A 23,581-nucleotide genomic window follows, 5' to 3' on the forward strand; every position below is an offset into this window, starting at 1 on the left:
AGACAATTAAATGTTTTATCATTTTCTTTTCATGACCAGGGCCAAGTAAAACACAAAACAATTTGACATGTACCGTTGCATTGATGAGTTTTATTGACAAAGCAAATCCCTGATAAAAATGAATTTATATGAATGTTGTAAGTACAGAAACTGTTTGCTCAGTGGGAAATTAATATCCAACTAGTCAGTGACAGTGACAGAAACTATGTGTGTTTATTACAGTATTATAGAGTCTATGGAGCTAGGAACACAAGCATTTCGCTACACCCACAATAACATCTGCTAAGTATGTGCATGTTACCAATAAAATTAGATTTGATGTCCTTGGATTTCCTATTATCTACTATGTTGAAGAACCCTTTACCTTCAAATTACTTTTGTGTAGCTTGTGAGCATCATGTTACATGTGCGTGTTCGTGAGAGTCTCAGCTTTTCATATATGGTGTGTAATAGTTTCTAGCTCAAATTATTCGGCCTCTACAGACTTTTTTTGTAAAAAAAAACCCAGCCTGGGGCCCTTTGGGATCCGCCCTCGTCTCACAAAGTCTTATCTACCTCAGCGCCCGTTAATCACACAGACGAATGGTTGGTACCAACGTATGCAGAAGACAAAGACAAATCCAATTGTACAACATGTTTAAAAAGGGGTTAGAAGTCCAAATTGCGCCAGTGTCGCAGTGGGACTCATTGAGTTAAATGCTGCGAGGACTTCACCTCTTGTCGCTTGTCTACCATTTATTTGTCTGTCAAGTACTGTTTACCTTGCTGGATGCTGAGCAGATTTACTGGGTTCTCTCTCTCTTCTTTCAGATACAATATATAGGCAGACAGACTCTAGATTCCATTCCTCATTTAATTGACGGAGAAGATGAATTTAACAAAGACAGGCAGACAGACAGACTGCACAGAGCATTGGGCCTTGTACCCTACATTGCAACGTTCACTTAATTGACAAAGGAAAACAAGCTGACAGTCAGAAAGGGAGGTGCATCCTTGTTGCAATGCACTCTCAGAGTCTGATTCACAGCCTAGCATTCACTTATTGGACTACCAGGCACTAAGTTTAACTCATGCTACTCAACAAGCTAGTAGAGGTCAGTGCCTCTCAGTTTAAGTCTTACACATGAATGATTATCTGCTGAGTCAGCTAATTAACTATCAATTAGTCCATTACCTGAAATACCATCTAATTGACTCGTTAATGGCATTTGTTGGTTTTAGTGAGAGCACACCCAATGGGTCTCCAACATCGTAGTCCCCCATCCTTGACCTAGTCCTAGGTCCTTGGGTGATTGGCACATTAAGACGGGACCTACTTGATGAAGTCTCCATACTCCATCCAGAAGACGCCCTCGCTGCTGCCGTGGGCCATGAGCTCGTGGCGGAGGAGCTGCGGCCAATCAGGCCACTCATCTGACCAGCTGCCGTTCCACGAGAAGCGACCCCACGGGTTCCTCAACCGCAGAAGTCTGAGTGGGAGAGAGAGAGCATGTCATTAGCTGAAGCAATTAAAATGAATGCAATTGGGAAGGACTCATATCAGGGTTTGATAAGGTTCTTACAACTAACCGTGGTAAAGACATAAAAGGATAACAATGACGGGATTTCAGAAAAATAAAGATACATGGCCCTTTTCAACAATAACATATTAGCCCTACCCCCTTATCACTTGTGACCAATTGGCCACACCCTGTCCCACTAATAACCCAATCAGCTCTCACCTGTAGCTCTGCACGTCCCGTACGTCCAGAATAGAGTAGGCATGACGAGGGCGGAGGCCCAACGACTCATACACCACATCATCCACCTTCATGTTCCCTCCTCCGCATGATGCCCCCATCAGAAACCTACCCACCACACACACAACATAGATAGAGACACATAAGAATAAGTTTGAGCTCATTTCCATCACCTTAAACTTGGGGCCAAAGTGGACCCAGATATAAGCCTACTCTTGGACTAAAAAAGTATTGTCCATTGAACATGCTTGTTAGTCAAGGAGTAAGCTTAATCAGGGACCATTCAATAAGCCTCTTCATGTCTTTTCAAATTAAGGTTTTGTTATTGACCGAGACCAGGGATGGGCAACTCTTTTATAGGCACGCGGGACCAATAAGACACTGACCGGCATGGGGCCCATTTGTATTTTAATTCATATTTATTAGGGATCCATTAGCTGTTGCCAAGGCAGCAGTTACTCTTCCTGGGTCCAAACACATTATAAGGCAATTACATTACATATCAAACAAAATAATAAACAGTACATCATATACAGTGGGGCAAAAAAGTATTTAGTCAGCCACATATTGTGCAAGTTCTCCCACTTAAAAAGATGAGAGAGGCCTGAAATTTTCATCATAGGTAAACTTCAACTATGACAGACAAAATGAGAGAAAGAAAATCCAGAAAATCACATTGTAGGATTTTTAATGAATTTATTTGCAAATTATGGTGGAAAATAAGTATTTGGTCAATAACAAAAGTTTATCTCAATACTTTGTTATATACCCTTTGTTGACAATGACAGAGGTCAAACGTCTTCACAAGGTTTTCACACACTGTTGCTGGTATTTTGGGCCATTCCTCCATGCAGATCTCCTCTAGAGCAGTGATGTTTTGGGGCTGTTGCTGGGCAACACAGACTTTCAACTCCCTCCAAAGATTTTCTATGGGGTTGAGATCTGGAGACTGGCGAGGCCACTCCAGGACCTTGAAATGCTTCTTACGAATCCACTCCTTCGTTGGCCGGGCGGTGTGTTTGGAATCATTGTCATGCTGAAAGACCCAGCCACATTTCATCTTCAATGTACTTGCTGGTGGAAGGAGGTTTTCACTCAAAATCTCACGATACATGGCGCCATTCATTCTTTCCTTTACACAGATCAGTCGTCCTGGTCCCTCTGCAGAAAAACAGCCCCAAAGCATGATGTTTCAAACCCCATGCTTCACAGTAGGTATGGTTTTCTTTGGATGCAACTCAGCATTATTTGTCCTCCAAACACGACGAGTTGAGTTTTTACCAAAAAGTTCTATTTTGGTTTCATCTGACCATATGACATTTTCCCAATCTTCTTCTGGATCATGTACTGGCTTAAGCAGGGAGACACGTCTGACACTGCAGGATTTGAGTCCCTGGCGGCGTAGTGTGTTACTGACGGTAGACTATGTTACTCATTCACTAGTTCCCCCCCGTGTGGTTCTGGGATTTTTGCTCACCGTTCTTGTGATCATTTTGACCCCATGGGGTGAGATCTTGCGTGGAGCCCCAGATCGAGGGAGATAATCAGTGGTCTTGTATGTCTTCCATTTCCTAATAATTGCTCCCACAGTTGATTTCTTCAAACCAAGCTGCTTACCTATTGCAGATTCAGTCTTCCCAGCCTGGTGCAGGTCTACAATTTTGTTTCTGGTGTTCTTTGACAGCTCTTTGGTCTTGGCCATAGTGGAGTTTGGAGTGTGACTGTTTGAGGTTGTTGACAGGTGTCTTTTATACTGATAACAAGTTCAAACAGGTGCCATTAATACAGGTAACGAGTGGAGGACAGATGAGCCTCTTAAAGAAGAAGTTACAGGTCTGTGAGAGCCAGAAATCTTGCTTGTTTGTAGGTGACCAAATACTTATTTTCCACCATAATTTGCAAATAAATTCAGTAAAAATCCTACAATGTGATTTTCTGGATTTTTTTCTTCTCATTTTGTCTGTCATAGTTGAAGTGTACCTATGATGAAAATTACAGGCCTCTCATCTTTTTAAGTGGGAGAACTTGCACAATTGGTGGCTGACTAAATACTTTTTTGCCCCACTGTAACATTATTACACCACTACATCTCTACAATACAAAATGTATAATACCACCATACAACAATTTTACAAAGTATGTGTGCGTAGAATGCATGTTCTAGCAGTCGTGTGCGTATGCGTGTCTGTACCTTTGTGTGTGTCTCTTCAGGTGTATTTTCTCCCATTTTTTTATCTGATTCTACTACCTGCATCAGTTACCTGATGTGGAATAGAGTTCCATGTCATCATGGCTCTATATAGTACTGTGCGCCTCCCATAGTCTGACAAAGAGACCTCTGTTGGCATTTTCTGTGGTGCATGGGTGTCCGAGCCGTGTGCTAGTAGTTTAAACAGACAGCTTGGTGCATTCATCATGTCAATACTTCTTTAGAAAACAAGTAGTGAAGTCAATCTCTCTTCCACTTTGAGCCATGAGAGATTGACATGCATATCATTAATGTTAGCTCCCCATGTACTTTTTAGGGCCAGCCGTGCTGCCCTGTTCTGAGCCAATGACCACACGACTGAACAGAAGTCCAGGTGTGACAAAACTAGAGCCTGTAGGACCTGCCTTGTTGATAGTTCTGTTAAGAAGGCAGAGCAGTGCTTTATTATGGACTGACTTCTCCCCATCATAGCTACTGTTGCATCAATATGTTTTGACACCAAGCAGTTTAGTCATCTCAACTTGCTCAATGTCTACATTATTCATTACAATATTTAGTTGAGGTTTAGGGTTGAGTGAATGATTTATCCCAAATACAATGCTTTTAGTTTTGGAAATATTTAGGACAAACTTATTTTTCCCCACCCATGGCAGTCATTTCAGTCGCTGTAGAAGCTGACGTGTCTATTGTGTGCAGATGACTCAACACTATACACTGGCTTTACTTATGTGTTCTGTTATTCACAAAATAGCAGAGGGTGTAAAGCCATAATACATACGTTTTTCCAGCAGCAGACTATGATCTAAGTCTACAATCTAAGTTCCAGCAGACTAAATCTAACAAAACTGCCCTGACAATCTTTTTATCATCAATTTCTCTCAGTACAATGCTTTTTTCATAATTTGGTCAGATACACTTGGATGTGTAGTGTCATTGATAATCAAACATTTGCCTCCATCCTATTGCAAAATGTGTAGAATTGCAGGAAATTTGCTTTAAAACGGCATAATTTTTCTCTGCATGAGGGGGAGTATGGATATGGGTACACAGACACATGAGCCACTGTAGCCCCCCATGATGAGTTCCAAGTAATTACTTCTTTCCTTGTCCCATTTGTGCACATCATGATACATCTCAGAGACTTTCTCCAAAGACAAATCTCCTCTATTCCACTCACCCGGCCTCCTTGGAACTGAGCATCTTGGCCCAGATGAGGTCTGTGTCGATGGGCTCCTCGCGGGGGTTGGTGGAGCTGACCTGCAGCATGAGGGAGTCACACGGTGCCCCTGTCAGCGTGGCCAGACCCTCGATGGCGCGCCCTGCCTGCAGGGCAAAGTAGGAGCCGTGGAGCTTGGCAAGGGCCTTCTCTATCAGGGCCACCCAGAGTTGCTTACGCTGGGCCTAGGAAGAGAGAGAGAGGAGGGAGGGAAGGGGGATGGAGAAAGGAAGAAGGAAAGATAAAGAGAAGAAAATAGGGATAGTAAAAGGCAGAGGGGGATATAGGTGGCAAAGAAGGAAGGATGGAGAAAGGAAGGTGATAGAGGGAGGGTGGAGAAAGGGAGGGAGAAAGGTAGTGAAGGGGATAGAGGGAAGTGCATGATGGAGAAAGGGAGGGACAGAACAGTAGGAAAGGGGATAGACGGAAGGAGAGAGAAGATAGCGGGAGAGAGAAACAGAGAGAGCAAGAGAAAGGGAGATAGAGAAGGACAGATAGAAGGAAGGATTGGGATAGAAGGAGAGAGTAGGGTAGAGAAAGGGTGGGAAGGTCAAATGTATGTTTAACGAATGAACATACAGGGAAGAAAACATTCATAGGAGTTCATAGGACTATTCCATTTCTGTAGCCTTAGGTCATGAAAAACTGTTCAAATGTAATTAAATAGAGAGAAATAATCTTATCCAATAACAATAATAAGACCTTCAGTGGTTAATTAAGTGCCCCTACATTTACATTTGAGTCATTTAGCAGACGCTCCTATCCAGAGTGCATTCATTTTAAGATTGATAGGTGGTTGTCCCACCTAGCTCAGTCATACAAAAGTTTGGGGTCACCAAGAAATATCCTTGTTTTTGAAAGAAAAGCACAATTTTTTTGTCCATTAAAATAACATAAAATGGATAACAAATACAGTGTTGACATTGTTAATGATGTAAATTACTATTGTAGCTGTAAACCTATGATTTATAATGGAATATCTACATAGGCATACAGAGGCCCATTATCAGCAACCATCACTCCTGTGTTCCAATGGCACGTTGTGTTAGCTAATCCAAGTTTATCATTTTAAAAGGCGAATTGATCATTACAAAACCATTTTGCAATTATATTAGCACAGCTGAAGACTGTTGTTCTGATTAAAGAAGCAATAAAACTGATTAAAGAAGCAATAAAACGCCTATGTAGATATTCCATTGCAGTTTCCAGTTGCAATAGTCATTTACAACATTAACAATGTCTACACTGTAGTTCTTATGAACTTGATGTTATTTTAATGGATGAAAAATGTGCTTTTCTTTCAAAAACAAGGACCTTTCTTAGTGACCCCAAACTTTTGAACGGTAGCGTAGCTACTTTATTGTAGAAATAATGATGTACTATCAGCTAAGTCAGAGCAAGTAAGGGGTAAAAAAGTAAAGTGCGAGTGTTAGTTTACGAGGGGGGTGACGTGGGATTATTTAAGATACTCTATGAAGAGGTAGGGTTTCCCCTCTTTATTTCCTCTATGACATTTCTGAGAACCTCTGTATCCACCACAGCTGATATTTAAAACCTTGGAATGAATTGAATGAGTGTGTGTGTGTGTGTTTACTCACCAGTTGGAATATCAGGTTGCTATATTCAATGCATAACATTGTGCGTCTGTATGACTAATGACAGTGTTTGAAAATCTGTGTGTGTATGTTTTCACTCAACCATAAAGGTATTAGGTTGCTAGTCACTGCATGACAATTCACTGCATGATCATTTGTTTGTGTGTGTGTGTATGCGAGTTTGAGAGAGACAGAGAGTGAGTGACTAGACTAGATATAGTTATGTGTGTGTATACAGTGTGTCTGCGTGCATACTATATCCATACACGTGTGTGTGTGTGTGTGTGTGTGTGTGTGTGTGTGTGTGTGTGTGTGTGTGTGTGTGTGTGGTGTATCCCCCCCCACTTCACCTGGGAGAAGAGCAGGTATCCATACTCGTCGCAGGGCAGCATGTCGTCCACTAGGACGGTTATCCAGGTACCATCCTTACACAGCCTGACCTGGTAAGCCCCCTCCTGGCAGATGCCCCTGGTGATCATCACCCTCTCCACCAGCTCTGGACGCTCTGCCAGCACCGCCAACGCACTAAGGAACCTACAGGGCAATAAGATAGACAGTCAATTAACTAGGTGATGGGGGGAAAAAAATACAGTATATTAATAGTATATTAATATAAGTTACAGATACAGTATAGCAATATAAGTTTTCCCGCTATTATAAATCGATTCTATGACTCCATTTAATGTTAAAAAGCACTAGTCGGCTGTACCTGCACCAAAACTCCAATATTTCTCCTTCTATAGCTTGTTCTCCATCTTCTTCTCAATGGTAAACATGTTTTCAGCCCTTTTCTTTTCATGACTGATCAAAACTTGTTTTCTCATGGCTCTCTATGGTCTCTCTGCAGCAAATATATAGTGAGCAATATGTTTTGAGCTATATGTTTGCAATACATACAGTGGGGAGAAGTATTTGATACACTGCCGATTTTGCAGGTTTTTCTATTAACAAAGCATGTAGAGGTCTGTAATTTTTATCATAGGTACACTTCAACTGTGAGAGACGGAATCTAAAACAAAAATACAGAAATTCACATTGTATGATTTTTAAGTAATTAATTAGCATTTTATTGCATGACATAAGTATTTGATCACCTACCAACCAGTAAGAATTCCGGCTCACACAGACCTGTTAGTTTTTCTTTAAGAAGCCCTCCTGTCCTCCACTCATTACCTGTATTAACTGCACATGTTTGAACTCGTTACCTGTATAAAAGACACCTGTCCACACACTCAATCAAACAGACACCAACCTCTCCACAATGGCCAAGACCAGCGAGCTGTGTAACTTCTTTGATATAGGGGGCACTCTTAATTTTGGATAAAAAAACGTTCCCGTTTTAAACAAGATATTTTGTCACGAAAAGATTCTCGACTATGCATATAATTGACAGCTTTGGAAAGAAAACACTCTGACGTTCCCAAAACTGCAAAGATATTATCTGTGAGTGCCACAGAACTGATGCCACAGGCGAAACCAAGATGAAATTTCAAACAGGAAATGGCCCAGATTTTGAAGGCGCTGTGTTCCAATGTCTCCTTATATGGCTGTGAATGCGCCAAGAATGAGCCTACACTTTCTGTCGTTTCCCCAAGGTGTCTGCAGCATTGTGACGTATTTGTAGGCATATCATTGGAAGATTGACCATAAGAGACTACATTTACCAGGTGCCCGCTTGGTGCCCTCCGTTCTTCAAAGAAAATATTTTATTTGCGTAATCTCCAGCTGCGTGCATTTTTCCATTTGCTTCAGAGGAGAAACCCAACTGCCACGAATGATTTATCATCGAATAGATATGTGAAAAACACCTTGAGGATTGATTCGAAGTAACGTTTGCCATGTTTCTGTCGATATTATGGAGTTAATTTGGAAAAACATTTAGCGTTGTAATGAATGAATTTTCGTTTTTTTTCTTAGCCAAACGTGATGAACAAAATGGAGTGATTTCTCCTACACAAATAATCTTTTTGGAAAAACTGAACATTTGCTATCTAACTGAGAGTCTCCTCATTGAAAACTTCCGAAGTTCTTCAAAGGAAAATGAATCGGCAGTGTATCAAATAATTGTTCTCCCCACTGTATATAAAGAATGTATACAATCGCAATACATATCATGTTGTGATAATATCGTATGGTGAGGACCCTGGCAAATTCCCAGCACTACAATCAATCAGTCAGTCATTCAATTATTAAATTAATCAGTTAGAAAGTTCATAAATATCAAGTCATTCTGCAAATTGTATTCATAGATATGTAATTACTTCGCCGCCATGGCCTATTTATTGCCTTAACTCCCTTATTTGACCTTATTTGCACTTTGTTTGCTTTTGTTCAACTGTATTATTGACTGTATGTTTTGTTCATTCCATGTGTAACTCTGTGTTGTTGTATGTGTCGAAACTGCTATGCTTTATCTTGGCCAGGTCGCAGTTGCAAATGAGAACTTGTTCTAAACTAGCCTACCTGGTTAAATAAAGGCGAAAATAAAACATATTTGTAGTGGAGGTAAGCTGGTCATACCTTGTGTTCATCACCTTCCGTGACAGAACCTCTGACCTGTTATGGTCGAGTCATGTGGTACTGATGGTGAACGTAACAGCAACTGTAAGTGGAGGCGACTACATCCAGAAAACTCTACATGTCAGAAGACAACATCCTGAGGAAGCAGTCTCTAGAGCAGGCCTGGGCAAAGGCCGGTCCGCCAGCGACCTGATTCAATGCGGCCCGCGGAATCAAGCTCAGATCACAAAGAATTTGCGAGAGTAAAGTTTTTAAAAACTTATTTGTTATTGAAATTAAATGCCCAAATGAATACTCGCCTTTGTGTAATGATTTAACGCCCACCGCTTGTGGGATATTTATTTGAAGGCACGTAAATGACAACTGCACGAGGACAGCCAGTGACTGACAGGCTGACACACACGTCACAGTTACAAATAGTAGCTAGCTGGAAATGGCGCAAAAATATGTTTTTCAAAGATTTCAAAGAAAAGGAAAGTAGACAATGAATGTAGGGTGTTCCAGCAAGAGTGGACATCGAAACATTTCTTTATTGAGGTATCAGGGAAAGCTGTGTGATTATTGTGCAAAGAGAGCATCGCTGTTTTGAAAGACTAACACGTGTCCCGACACTTCCAGACGAAGCAGAAATATAGGAATGTGTCTTCTGAGCAGAGGGCAGGTGCATCGGAAGAGTTGCTTTCTCAGCTGCAAAAGCAGCAAGGACTTTTAACAAAACTGCATTCAGCAAACAACAGAATTGCTAGAGCTAGCTATGTGCTATCCCACAAGATTGCTAAGCATAGCAAGCCATTCGCTGAGGGCAAATTCATTAAAGAATGTTTAATAGACTCTGCAGCAATACTTTGCCCCAGCAAGAAAGAGCTGTTTGAAAATGTTTCCCTGTCAAGACTAACAGTGGCACGGCGTGTTGAGGACATCGCAGAGAATATGGAACAACACTTGAAAGACAAGGTAAAGGATTTCACCTATTTCTCCTTGGCCCTGGATGAGAACAGTGATGCACCTGCAATGGTGCAGTTGTTGATATTCTTAAGAGGCATAACCCCAGACTTTGAAATTACAGAGGAGCTGGCTTCAGTGCAGTCAATGAAGAGCACAACCACATGGACAGATTTATTGGAGGAGGTTAATAAGTGTGTGGCAAAGCTGGGACTGAGTTTTGAAAAGTTATCCAGTGTGTCCACTGATCGGTGCCCAAACTTGACAGGAAAGAACATTGGCCTGTTGAAAAGGATACAAGATCAAGTAGCTAAAAGAGGTGATCTGTAAATATGTTCTGAATATGTTGTGGATACAGTCACTAAAGTGGTAAACTTCATAAGAGCAAAATCTTTAAACCACAGACAGTTTGTCTCACTGTTGGAAGAGACAGAGTGGGGTCATGCAGATCTCCCCTACTTCACACACGTGAGATGGCCGAGTTTGGAGAAGGTGCTTAAAAGGGTGTGGGACCTGAAGTCGGAGATTCCTGAATTTTTGCAAATGAAAAGGAAAATATGTGGATTTCCCTCAACTGCAATATAAAGAATGGTTGGCTGATTTTGCCGCCACCATGGATATCATCGCCCTCATGAATGAACTGAATTCCAAACTACAAGGGAAGGGCCTTTTTGCACATCAGATGTACAACCTGTCAAAACCTTCAAGGGAAAATTACTCCTCCTGACCCGCCAAGTAGAAGCCAAAGATCTCACCTACCTTCCCAAAACTACTAGTCTGTTCCCTATCAGAGGACAACAATCTCACCCACCTTCCGACACTACTAGTCTGTTCCCTATCAAATGACCAGCGAGAGAAGTATACATCGCTGCTGCGTGCTTTGAAAAGTGAGTTTTCTCATCATTTTGAGGATTTCAGAGTGTTAGAAAATGACATGCTGTTGGTTTCCTCTCCTTTCACCTTCAATGTGGATAACGCTCCCACTGACCTGCAATTTGAGCTTATCCATCTTCAGTCTGATGCAGTGATTGGAGAACTATTCAAAACAATGTCACTGACGAGGTTCTATGCATCTCTCGATGTACAACATTTTCATGTTTAGAATATGTTTGTACTGTTTGGGTCAACCTGTGTATGTGAACTGACATTTTCAGTGATGAAATATAACAAGTCAAGGCACAGATCCTCTCTTACTGACTCTCACCTCTCAGTAATCCTGCTCATAGCGACGTCAGAAACCATACCTGACTTCACTACTCTTGTCAATGCCCATCAGAGACTTCACTCCTCACACTGATTGAGTAGTTTAAATGTAATGTTGAGCTCTCTCTCTCTTGTGTTTTTGTGCAGTTAACAAGAGTTCTGTCCATGGTGCTGAATGCACAGTGTACTTTTCCCTCCATGTAGTTCATTGCATGTTTAATAATGAAAATACCTACCAAAAGGAGAACATGGATGTGGTTTATTTCTGTGCATGTTAAACAAGTAGAATAAGTGGCATATCTGGATGTGATTTATAGTAGATATATCTGTCAACACAGTCGTACACATGATGTATAACCCTGTAATTTCATTCTGGCACGCGATGGCAAAAATATATTCTAATGTGGCCCTCCATGGAAATGAATTGCCTGCTCCAGATGGAGTTTCGGGAAAGCTGACAATCTCTTTGCAAATCTCTCCTTCCTAGTGCAAAGCTCCATTTATTTGAGGCCTTACTCAACACCTTACTGAACAAGCACCTGGCCACATGACCTGAGATGTTTGTGTGAGAATGTGTGAGTGTGAGCATGCGTGCAATCGGTTGTGTGTTCTCGAGATAGAGAATCTGTCTCGAGAGAGGTTCTGGATGATTTTATCCTCTCAACGAGACGTTTTCAATAATAACTCAATCCCCCAGTCTGCTCCGGCGCTAGTGCAAGCAGGGCCATCCCCATGTAAATCAAATCAATGCAAATCAGATAAAAAAATAATAAAATCTAAATCCAATTACTTTGGTCGCAGCGATGGAACGCCGGACAATGACGGGTTTCTAGCTTCTCCGGCCACTCAAGGGCGAGCGAGAGAGGGGAAATGTGATTGGACATGGTTGCGTGGCTGGGGATGTGTAACGTGGACTGCAAATGTGACTGGGGTGTGATTCAGGATGGGAATTGGTTTACCTCCTGTAGTGTGAGAGAAAGGGTGTGTGGAGGGGGCTCTGGGGAGGGTTATTTATGATAAACGTGCGTGTGCGCGTGTGTGTGTGTATAGGGATGACTACAAGGCCCAAGGACACCCAAAACAAGTACATGGAGAAAACTGTCTGTGTCCAGACCTATTTCCTCTGAATAATCCCCCAGTCAGGTGATGCATCAGTACATCTGGTCGCCTCACCTCTCCCCTCTCACTTTCTTTCTTTCTCTCCCCAGTTATTTCTTGGTTTATTCTCTCTGTCCCTATCTATCTCTCTCTCTCTCTCTCTCTCTTTTTAAACCTTGGCCTACAATGGTCGCGCCCCGCGGAAATCTAATTAACATAATACGGGGAAAGCTGCCGTTACCGTCTATATTACTCGCCAACGTGCAATCATTGGACAATAAACTAGACGAGGAACGATCATGAATATCCTACCAACGGGTCATCAAAAACTGTAATAATCCTATGTTTCACGGAATCGTGGCTGAATGATGACATGGATATTCAGCTAGCGGGATATATGCTGTACCGGCAAGATAGAACAGCACACTCCGGTAAGAGCAGGGGGAAGGGGGGTTGTGTGTGTGCATATTTGTAAACAGATGGTGCATGAAATGTTAGGAAGTCTCTAGACTTTGCTCACCTGAAGTAGAGTATATTGTGATAAATTGCAGGCCACACTATTTGCCTAGAGAGTTTTCAGCTATACTTTTTTTCGTGGCTGTTTATTTACCACCACAGACAGATGCTGGCACTAAGACCACACTCAGTCAGCCTTATAAGGAAATAAGCAAACAGGAAACCACTCACCCAGAGGCGGCGCACCTAGTGGCCAGAGACTTTAATGCAGGGAAACTGAAATCAGTCCTACCAAATTCTATCAACATGTTAAATATGCGACCAGAGGGAAAACATTTCTAGATCACCTGTACTCCGCACACAGAGACGCGTACAAAGCTCTCCCTCGCCCCCCATTTGTGTTTTTTTTTTGCATTGGCTGCGTCTCAGTCCACCGCATCCGCCGATATAGCACCTTTCTGCTTATAGGTGGCAGAGCTAGACGGGTGTTTGTCAGACAATGACACATCCCCAAATTCGGTCTTCTCACAAAAATGTCTGTAGCATCCGAACGGTGTAGCCTACAAACTATTGTGACCACTCTCGCTGAGACTCTCATGAACACGATGCTTTTTTTGGGAGACTGTTATTCAATGCATTTCTAATGGCTAATAGCCATAAAGCCAAATTCAATGTCTCATCCCCAAAAAATACCTTAGGGTCTTAAAATGTTTAATCAAATGATCCTTGGTATGCCCATCTTAAAACAATTCCCCCCAGCTTAGACTCTAGATGGTTAAACACCCCCTTTCCCTCTCTACCTGTCTCTCCCCCTCCCACCTTCTCCCTCCTCTATCTGCTTTAGGCCCAGAGAGTACATCTATAGTCACTGCTCAATGATAAACTACACTGGCCACCAATATGCTGTTATTCCCCCTGACCTTTAAGACAAGCGATGTTGAGATCCCCTCTCATATGCAGAGTGGAGTTGGTTTATTCATTCAGAAACACATTTGGAATAGTCCAGGGAGGACGGAGACAAATACTGTGTCTAAGAAGCACAGCAGGCACACTGAACATGCCACGTGGATACATTTCTACACGAAAGCCACAGACACACAAGCATGAACACACGCTGCTTAAGGTAGGTTGTACACAGTTTGGTACCCACACAGACACATGCACGCAGATGCACGCACACACGCTGAGCTACAGATACTACGACACTGCACACGTTCAGTGACGACAACTCACCAACAGTTTCCCAGCAGGCCTTGCAGGATGTCCGAAGGCCGCGGGGTGCGGAAGACGGACCATTTGACGCCCCGGTCCTTGAAGTTGTTGCAGTTGATCTCGTGGGGGCGGAGCCACTTTTTGATTCGCTGCTGTACGCTGTCACCCTCGGGGAAGCCCACGGAACACGGACCTGGGGGGAAGCTGTCGTCGACGAAGTTCACCACATTCTAAAAGAACGAGAGGTATAAAACTCTGAGACAGAGGATTCATAACAGTCCAGCTGAGAAACAGTCAAAGATCAGTAGTGTCTGATGAAGTAAGTTACTGCCCCTGGCACAAAACATTTGCTGGGAGAGGAGAAGGCTGAACAAGTGTAACATCATACTGGCATCAAGACTAGTCGAAACAAGACTAAGTCACCACACTGAGAGAAAATGTGTATGTTGGCTGCACTCTGGAAATCCCACAATATATTGTAAATACAGTATGTGTAAACTAACAACATGTCAAATAGCCTCAACATGACAATATGAGGGATCTAAGGTTAGGCCTATAAGCCATTACAGACCCGAGCCTCCAGATGTCTGTCTGATGTCTGTGTTAAACGAATGATGATACATTTGGAGCCTTGCAGGCCACTGTAGGAGTCACAGGATGCCGAGACAAAGCACAAGGACAACCACCGGCACTGAGTGGTCGCGCGGCTCAAGGAGCTTCCCCCTGCGGCTAACACATTAAGATGCACACGCCGCATGGAATGTGCTGTGCTAACACATATCAAAACGCATCTCCCGAGATCAAGAAGACGGCGCACTGAATTACACCGTGACGCTTCTGAACACACTGACCCGCGCTCCCCGTGAAGAACTATCAAGTGCTCACTTAGGCTAAACATGGCCTCTTTGAAACACACAAAAAAATGTCTACTTCAACATAACAGTTTGCATTTAGGCTAACTGACCTACAGTACACAACCTGTGTGTCACACTTTGTCACTGCCAAAACCCTGCTCGACAAACCTGAGAGCACACATACAAAGACTCTATCTATCCTATTTCCTCTGCTCACTGGTGGCAGCAGTTGGATCCCGCATCCTGAACCAGTGGAACTGTAAGCATCCCGGCGTCGCACAGCCGGTGGAGGAAAATTCATTCGTCATCCTAAACAAAAGCCACTTCTGTCGCCCTCGACACTGTGCCAGACATCGGCAGCAGTACCTTGGCCCCTGTCCCCATTTCCCATCATGCTCCAGCAGATTTAGCCCCACCGGGGGCTATCAGTGACTCACTGGCTCTGTAGTTCAGAGGTATACACCACCCTGTTTGTTGTTGGGCTTAGCCAGACACCGATAAAGTTTTCTTTGCTTCACAGCAGTTGGGAGAGCTTTCAGCTCTGGCCCTACAGACCTGCAAATAGAGGCCTTTTTTTTACTTTAGTTCCAAAAACCACTCACCGACAGCTCAGGACCTCACAGAGACGGTAGGGTAGAAGAACTTGGTTAAACATGTATGAGGAGCGTGTCCCCGAAATCAAAGGAAAAACAAAGACGAAGCACCATCATGACCCGTGCAAAAATAGGACAGACTGCCACAGCAAGCCAAACAGACAAGACACAAACAGTCACATGCAGCTTTAGTGTCCCTTCACCTATTCTCGCCAGGTCCAGCTGTTTGTTGTGAGGGCGACAGTGTAACACAGTGCTAGTCTGACTGACTGTCTGACTGTCTCCGATGGAACTGTGTTGGGTAATTCTCAAGGCTGGGCCAATGCCTGAGAGCACTCACAGTTCATGGTTAGACTATTCCGGCTAACAAAACAAACAGCACTCCAGCTGTCTGAGTCTCTATAGAAACCTGAATCAATACGGGGACGTTTGAATGCAGAGAGGGAGTGACTGGCACTCCCTGCAACCCAGTTCGACGCTACAGCCAACCTATTGATCGTGGTAACAGTAGTGATGGATGGCTATTGAGCCGACGTGACATTGGCACACCGCCGTCACATAAAAAGAGCACCGATAACGGCGTCATTTAAAGTGGCTTATTGTAAAACGAGCCGCTCTGACCAGTTAAATCGTGTGGCGGTTGAAATTTGTCCAAGTGGAAAGTGGTGGTTTGCCTTGTCGCTGTTGCTTTCAGTTACAATCCACATGTAGGCCTACTGTGTGAACTGTGCTGTTACATAGCCTCAGCTATTTAATGGAAAAAAGGAAGGGACTAGAAGACCATATGATGTTGTCAACAGGAAACAATTCATATGTTCAGTTTACTCTGCATTTGGTGGTAGCCGAGAAACAATGTTTTCACCACACGGGGCTTTACAGATTAGAAAGAACGCCAACACGCATCAGTGTCGTTCCCCGGTATTAAATCGTACAGTGGATGGGCACACTTCACCACATGGGGCTTTACAGGTTAGAAAGAACGCCAACACGCCTCAGTGTCGTTCCCCTGTATTAAATCGTACAGTGGATGGGCACACTTCACCACACGGGGCTTTACAGGTTAGAAAGAACGCCAACACGCCTCAGTGTCGTTCCCCTGTATTAAATCGTACATTGGATGGGCACACTTCACCACACGGGGCTTTACAGGTTAGAAAGAACGCCAACACGCCTCAGTGTCGTTCCCCTGTATTAAATCTTACAGTGGATGGGCACACTTCACCACACGGGGCTTTACAGGTTAGAAAGAACGCCAACACGCCTCAGTGTCGTTCCCCTGTATTAAATCGTACAGTGGATGGGCACACTTCACCACATGGGGCTTTACAGGTTAGAAAGAACGCCAACACGCCTCAGTGTCGTTCCCCTGTATTAAATCGTACAGTGGATGGGCACACTTCACCACACGGGGCTTTACAGGTTAGAAAGAACGCCAACACGCCTCAGTGTCGTTCCCCTGTATTAAATCGTACAGTGGATGGGCACACTTCACCACACGGGGCTTTACAGGTTAGAAAGAACGCCAACACGCCTCAGTGTCGTTCCCTGTATTAAATCGTACAGTGGATGGGCACACTTGGGGCTATTTCTTTATTGCTTAAAACCTCAAGTAGTAGACCATGGAGGGATATTGTCTATGTGGATTGTTGTTTGTCCTTAAACTATCTATCTATCTAAATACCATCAGTGCTGCACTCTCATATAGTATCCGTTCTTGATCTCCTTGTCTGTGACTGAAATAGATAGGAGATATGCCTCCACAACATTGTACTCATCTTAGCTCTCTTATCTTTGACCAAGAAGGACACAAGACCACATCAGGAAATCCAAGACAAACCGTTACATTCTGTAGAGTGGCTTTGGAGTGGTGTGTGGTCTGTGGCACTCTGTGCATGCCAACTCTGAGTGGTAGTCCTATCGTTTATGTACCGGAGGAAGTATTTTATCATCTTGTGTTAGGCTGAGGCAGTCATGAGGCACCCTAGGGGAGATAGATGCACTGCATGGACAGAGTGTGCTTAGCCGACGTCACCCTCCATAAACTGAGATGTGCCGCTCCATGCTCCCGCTGATTACATTCGCTTTAGGGAAGTGGATAATTGCTGTTACCCTACTCCCCCGTTTCTAAAAATAGAATGGCCCGTGTTCACCTCAGTGTGCACATGGGTAGTGCCACAGCAACAGAGGAAAGGTGGGGAGTTATGGTGCAAGGGGGAATAGAAGTGAGAGGAGGAAGAGGAGGTTTATGATAATGCGAGTGAAGGACGAGAAATAACATATGAAGGAATACAGTTTAAGTCGGACGTTTACATACACCATAGCCAAATACATTTAAACTCAGTTTTTCACAATTCCAGACATTTAATCCCAGTAACAAATCCCTGTCTTAGGTCAGTTAGGATCACCAATTGATTTTAAGAATGCGAAATGTCAGAATAATAGCAGAGAGAATTCATTATTTTAGCTTTTATTTCTTTCATCACATTCCCAGTGGGTCAGAAGTTTACATACACTCGATTAGTATTTGGTTGTGTTGCCTTAAAATTGTTTAACTTGGGTCAAACATTTCGGTAGACTTCCACAAGCTTCCCACAATAAGTTAGGAGGAATGGGTCAAAACTCACCTGACAGAACTGGTGTAACTGAGTCAGGTTTGTAGGCCTCCTTGCTCACACACGCTTTTCCAGTTCTGCCCACAAATGTTAGGGCATGTTAAGTCAGGGCTTTGTGATGGCCACTCCAATACCTTGACTTTGTTGTCCTTAAGCCATTTTGCCACAACTTTGGAAAAATGCTTGGGGTCATTGTCCATTTGGAAGAGCCATTTGCGACCAAGCTTTAACTTCCTGACTGATGTCTTGAGATGTTGCTTCAATATATCCACATCATTTTCCTCCATCATGATGGCATGTATTTTGTGATGTGCACCAGTCCCTCCTGCAGCAAAGCACCCTCACAACATGATGCTGCCACCCCCGTGCTTCACGGTTGGGATGGTGTTCTTTGGCTTGCAATCCTCCCCCTTTTTCCTCCAAACATAACGATAGTCATTATGGCCAAACAGTTCTATTTTTTTTTCCATCAGACCAGAGGACATTTCTCCCAAAAATACGATCTTTGTCCCCATGTGCAGTTGCAAACCATAGTCTGGCTTTTTATGGCGGTTTTGGAGCAGTGGCTTCTTCCTTGCTGAGCGGCCTTTCAGGTTATGTCAATATAGGACTCGTTTTACTCCAGCATCTTCACAAGGTCCTTTGCTGTTGTTCTGGGAATGATTTGCACTTTTTGCACCGAAGTACGTTCATCTCTAGGAGACAGAACGCGTCTCCTTCCTGAGTGGCTGCTTGGTCCCATGGTGTTTATACTTGCGTACTATTGTTTGTACAGATGAACGTGGTACCTTCAGGCGTTTGGAAATTGCTCCTAAGGATGAACCAGACTTGTGGAGGTCTACAATTTTTATTCTGAGTTCTTGGCTGATTTCTTTTGATTTTTCCATGATGTCAAGCAAAGAGGCACTGAGTTTGAGGGTAGGCCTTGATATACATCCACAGGTACACTTCCAATTGACTCAAATGATGTCAATAGCCTATCCGAAACTTCTTAAGCCATGACATCTTTTTCTGGAATTTTCCAAGCTGTTTAAAGGCACAGTCAAGTTAGTGTATGTAAACTTCTGACCCACTGGAATTGTGATACAGGGAGTTATAAGTGAAATAATCTGTCTGTAAAAAATTGTTGGAAAAATGAATTGTGTCATGCACAAAGTAGATGTCCTAACTGACTTGCCAAAACTATAGTTTGTTCACAAGACATTTGTGGAGTGGTTGAAAAATGAGTTTCAATGACTCCAACCTAAGTGTATGTAAACTTCCGACTTCAGCTGTACATTTACCCTAATTGTTCCAGAGGAAGAGAGGACCTCTCTAACATCCTTCCTCTATAGCCTGCTTCCCACACACGCTTCCAAAGGTGAACCTGCAACTCACAGAGTAGCATTTGACATGAATAATGCAAGGTAGAGCCAATGTTTTTGCATGATGAACACGATACCCTACACATGGAATGAAATGTGTGAGCGACTGTTGCAGTTTCAATTTCCCCCCCATTTTCTTGCTTATACATGAGACGATTTAGGACAAGGTAAACACCGAAATGCCAATTCAATGGTGTCGACAGCCCCCTCCTATACTCTCTGTTCACCCATTACTGCGTGACCATGCACGCCTCCAACTCAATCATCAAGTTTGCAGATGACACAAGGGTAGTGGGCTTGATTACCAACAACGACGAGACAACCTTCAGGGAGGAGATGAGGGCACTCGGAGTGTGGTGTCAGGAAAACAACCTCTCATTTAACGTCAACTATGGAGATGATTGTGAACTTCAGGGAACAGCAGAGGGAGCACCTCCCCATCCACATCGACGGGACAGTTGTGTCAGTTGTGTTGAGTTTTAAGTTCCTCTGCGCACACATCACTGACAAACTGAAATGGTCCACCGCACAGACAGTGTGGTGAAGAAGGCACAACAGCGCCTCTTCAACCTCAGGAGGCTGAAGAAATTTGGCTTGTCACCTAAAACCCTCACAAACTTTTACAGATGCACAATTGAGAGCATCCTGTCGGGCCATACCACCACCTGGTGTGGCAACTGCACCGCTCTCAAGAGCAAGGCTCTCCAGAGGGTGGTGCGGTCTGCACAACGCATCACCGGGGGCAAACTACCTTTCCTCCAGGACACCTACAGCACCCGTTGCCACAGGAAGGCCAAAAATATCATCAAGGACAACAACCACCGAGCCACTGCCTGTTCACCCCGCTACCATCCAGTCGAGGTCAGTACAGGTGCATCAAAGCAGGGACCGAGAGACAGAAAAACAGCTTCTATCTCAAGGCCATCAGACTGTTAAACAGCCACCACTAACATAGAGTGGCTGCTGCCAACATATAGACTCAAATCTCTGGCCACTTATAGAAATGGATCACGAGCCACATTAAATAATGCCACTTTAATAATGTTTACATATCTTACAGTATATACAAATGAGATGAGTAATGTATTTCATACCATCTATTGCATCTCGCCTATTCCTCCTCAGCCATATATTTATTTACTTTCCTTTACATTTGTGTGTATAAGGTAGTTGCTGTGAAATTGTTAGATTACCTGTTAGATATTACAGCACTGTCGGAATTAGAAGCACACGCATTTCGCTACACTCGCAATAACATCTGCTAACCATGTGTATGTGACCAATAAAATTTGAATTGATTTTGAAAAAGTTCAAAAGTGAGCTAGCAACAGATGCTGCCATCTTCCCCCTCTTTTGTGGGGGTCGTTCCATGTCATTTCATCAGCCATGACACCTACCATCTCAGATTGTTCTGAAATCCTGTCTGTAGTTAGAAACAGATGAGATTAGAATTCCTGAAACATTATTAAAAAGCTAAATGACTGCACACAAATTGGGCAGTCATTTAATTTAATTTATAGGATTAATAATTTAATATTCAAAAAATATAGTACCTGACATTTGATTTGGAGCAAACTTTTTTATAACACTATATAACTAGGTTTCTATCGAAATGGCGACATATTATCACGTGAATATTCTAAAATCTGCAAGTATCGATCATCATGTCACCAGGATCAGACACTCAATATTTATTGGAAAGGAGCATCAAGATCTCTGTGCACTTTCACCACCCTCTGAAGTTCATAAGTTATTTCATCTGTAGCCGAATAAACACTGCAATAAACTGCATGGTTTCTCGAATCGTAGTGGGAGGATCACACACCATATCATTGCGTGACTCCAAGTTTACTTTGGTATAATGGTTATAATATCACTATTTGTGCATAAAGGTGTTTCCACAATCATTTATTGCGCAATACATTTTACCAACACAAAAAGATCCCACCATGTCAAACAAACAAATAATCTGTCAGCATTTATAAAATTGTACCAAACGTCCTGTTTCCATCATAGGTGTCTTGATTTAAAAAAAAAATGTTACACAGTGTTTCTGGATGGAAACGTGGTTAGTGAGTAAGACATGAGAAATCCACAGAAATGGTCAAAAGCCACAGACAAAGAGTATGAAGCTGTGGCTCTAAGTTTTGTTTTGTCATGCTATGTAATGTATTCTCAGTGAATTTGGTGTTGTTTTTGTTCTCCTGTTCAGAGAAATGAGTAATCGAAGTTGATAGACCTATGTGCCATCCTAAACTCAGCAAAAAAAGAAAAGGTCCTCTCACTGTCAACTGCATATATTTTCAGCAAACTTAACATGTGTAAATATTTGTAACAAGATAACAAGATTCAACAGCTGAGACATAAACTGTAACAAGTTACACAGACATGTGACTAACAGAAATGGAATAATGTGTCCCTGAACAAAGGGGGGGTAGGGGGGGGGGCAAAATCAAAAGTCACAGTCAGTATCTGGTGTGGCCACCAGCTAAATTAGGTACTGCAGTGCATCTCCTCCTCATGGGCTGCACCAGATTTGCCAGTTCTTGCTGTGAGATGTTACCCCACTCTTCCACCAAGGCAGCTGCAAGTTCCCGGGCATTTCTGGGGGGAATGGCCCTAGCCCTCCCAGACGTGCTCAATGGGATTGAGATCTGGGCTCTTTGTTGGCCATGGAAGACACTGACAATCCTGTCTTGCAGGAAATCACGCACAGAACGAGCAGTATGGCTGGTGGCATTGTTATGCTGGAGGGTCATGTCAGGATGAGCCTGCAGGAAGGGTACCACATGAGGGAGAAGGATGTCTTCCCTGTAATGCACAGCATTGAGATTGTCTGCAATGACAACAAGGTCAGTCCGATGATGCTGTGACACACCACCACAGACCATGACAGACCCTCCACCTCCAAATCGATCCCGCTCCAGAGTACAGGACTCGGTGTAACGCTCATTCCTTCGCCGATAAATGCAAATCCTACCATCACCCCTGGTGAGACAAAACCGCTACTTGTCAGTGAAGAGCACTTTTTTTGCCAGTCCTGTCTGGTCCAGCGACGGTGGGTTTGTGCCCATAGGCGACGTTGTTGCCGGTGATGTCTGGTGAGGACCTGCCTACAAGTGAGGACAGGCCTACAAGCCCTCAGTCCAGCCTCTCTCAGCCTATTGCGGACAGTCTGAGCACTGATGGAGGGATTGTGCATTCCTGGTGTAACTCAGGCAGTTGTTGTTGCCATCCTGCACCTGTCCTGCAGGTGTGATGTTCGGATGTACCGATCCTGTGCAGGTGTTGTTACACATGATCTGCCACTGCGAGGACGATCAGCTGTCCATCCTGTCTCCCTGTAGTGCTGTCATTGGTGTCTCATAGTACGGACATTGCAATTTATTTCCCTGGCCGCATATGCAGTCCTCATGCCTCCTTGCAGCATGCCTAAGGCACTTTCACACAGATGAGCAGGGTCCCTGGGCATTTTTCTTTTGGTGTTTTTCAGAGTTGGCAGAAAGGCCTCTTTAGTGTCCTAAGTTATCATAACTGTGACCTTAATTGCCTACCGTCTGTAAGCGGTTAGTGTTCCTGTTCCACAGGTGCATGTTAATTAATTGTTCATGCTTCACTGAACAAGGATGGGAAACAGTGTTTGAACCCTTTAAAATGAAGATCTGTGAAGTTATTTGGATTTTTATGAATTATCTTTGAAAGACAGGGTCCTGAAAAAGGGCTGTTTCTTTTTTAGCTGAGTTTACATCCTGATATTACTGGGTTCTGACCACTAGATGGGGCTGTTCCTGCTATTAGGTGTGTTTTTTATGATCTCCCCCTCCCCTCAATTTTTGAGGGATAGTCCACCCAAATTTCAAAATGCCAAATTGGTTTCCTTAGCTTGTAAGCAGTTTATGGACCAGGTATAACAGCAACCCATCCAAAGATGGAACCTATATTAGCATTTTCACGCTTCACATCAAAAT

The 23,581-nt window shown here is 43.3% G+C and overlaps 1 protein-coding gene across 1 annotated transcript in view; it reads right to left on the minus strand.

Moving 5' to 3' along the window:
• Positions 1–23,581, minus strand: part of LOC135523944 (calpain-15-like) — a 45,761-nt gene that overhangs the window by 14,597 nt on the left and 7,583 nt on the right. The window contains 5 exon segments of the mRNA XM_064950979.1: positions 1,317–1,469; positions 1,722–1,847; positions 5,126–5,349; positions 7,110–7,293; positions 14,212–14,420. Of these exon segments, the coding sequence (XP_064807051.1) occupies positions 1,317–1,469; positions 1,722–1,847; positions 5,126–5,349; positions 7,110–7,293; positions 14,212–14,420 (896 nt within the window).

The sequence above is a fragment of the Oncorhynchus masou genome, chromosome 31 (genome assembly GCF_036934945.1).
Source record: "Oncorhynchus masou masou isolate Uvic2021 chromosome 31, UVic_Omas_1.1, whole genome shotgun sequence".
Classification (NCBI taxonomy): domain Eukaryota; kingdom Metazoa; phylum Chordata; class Actinopteri; order Salmoniformes; family Salmonidae; genus Oncorhynchus; species Oncorhynchus masou.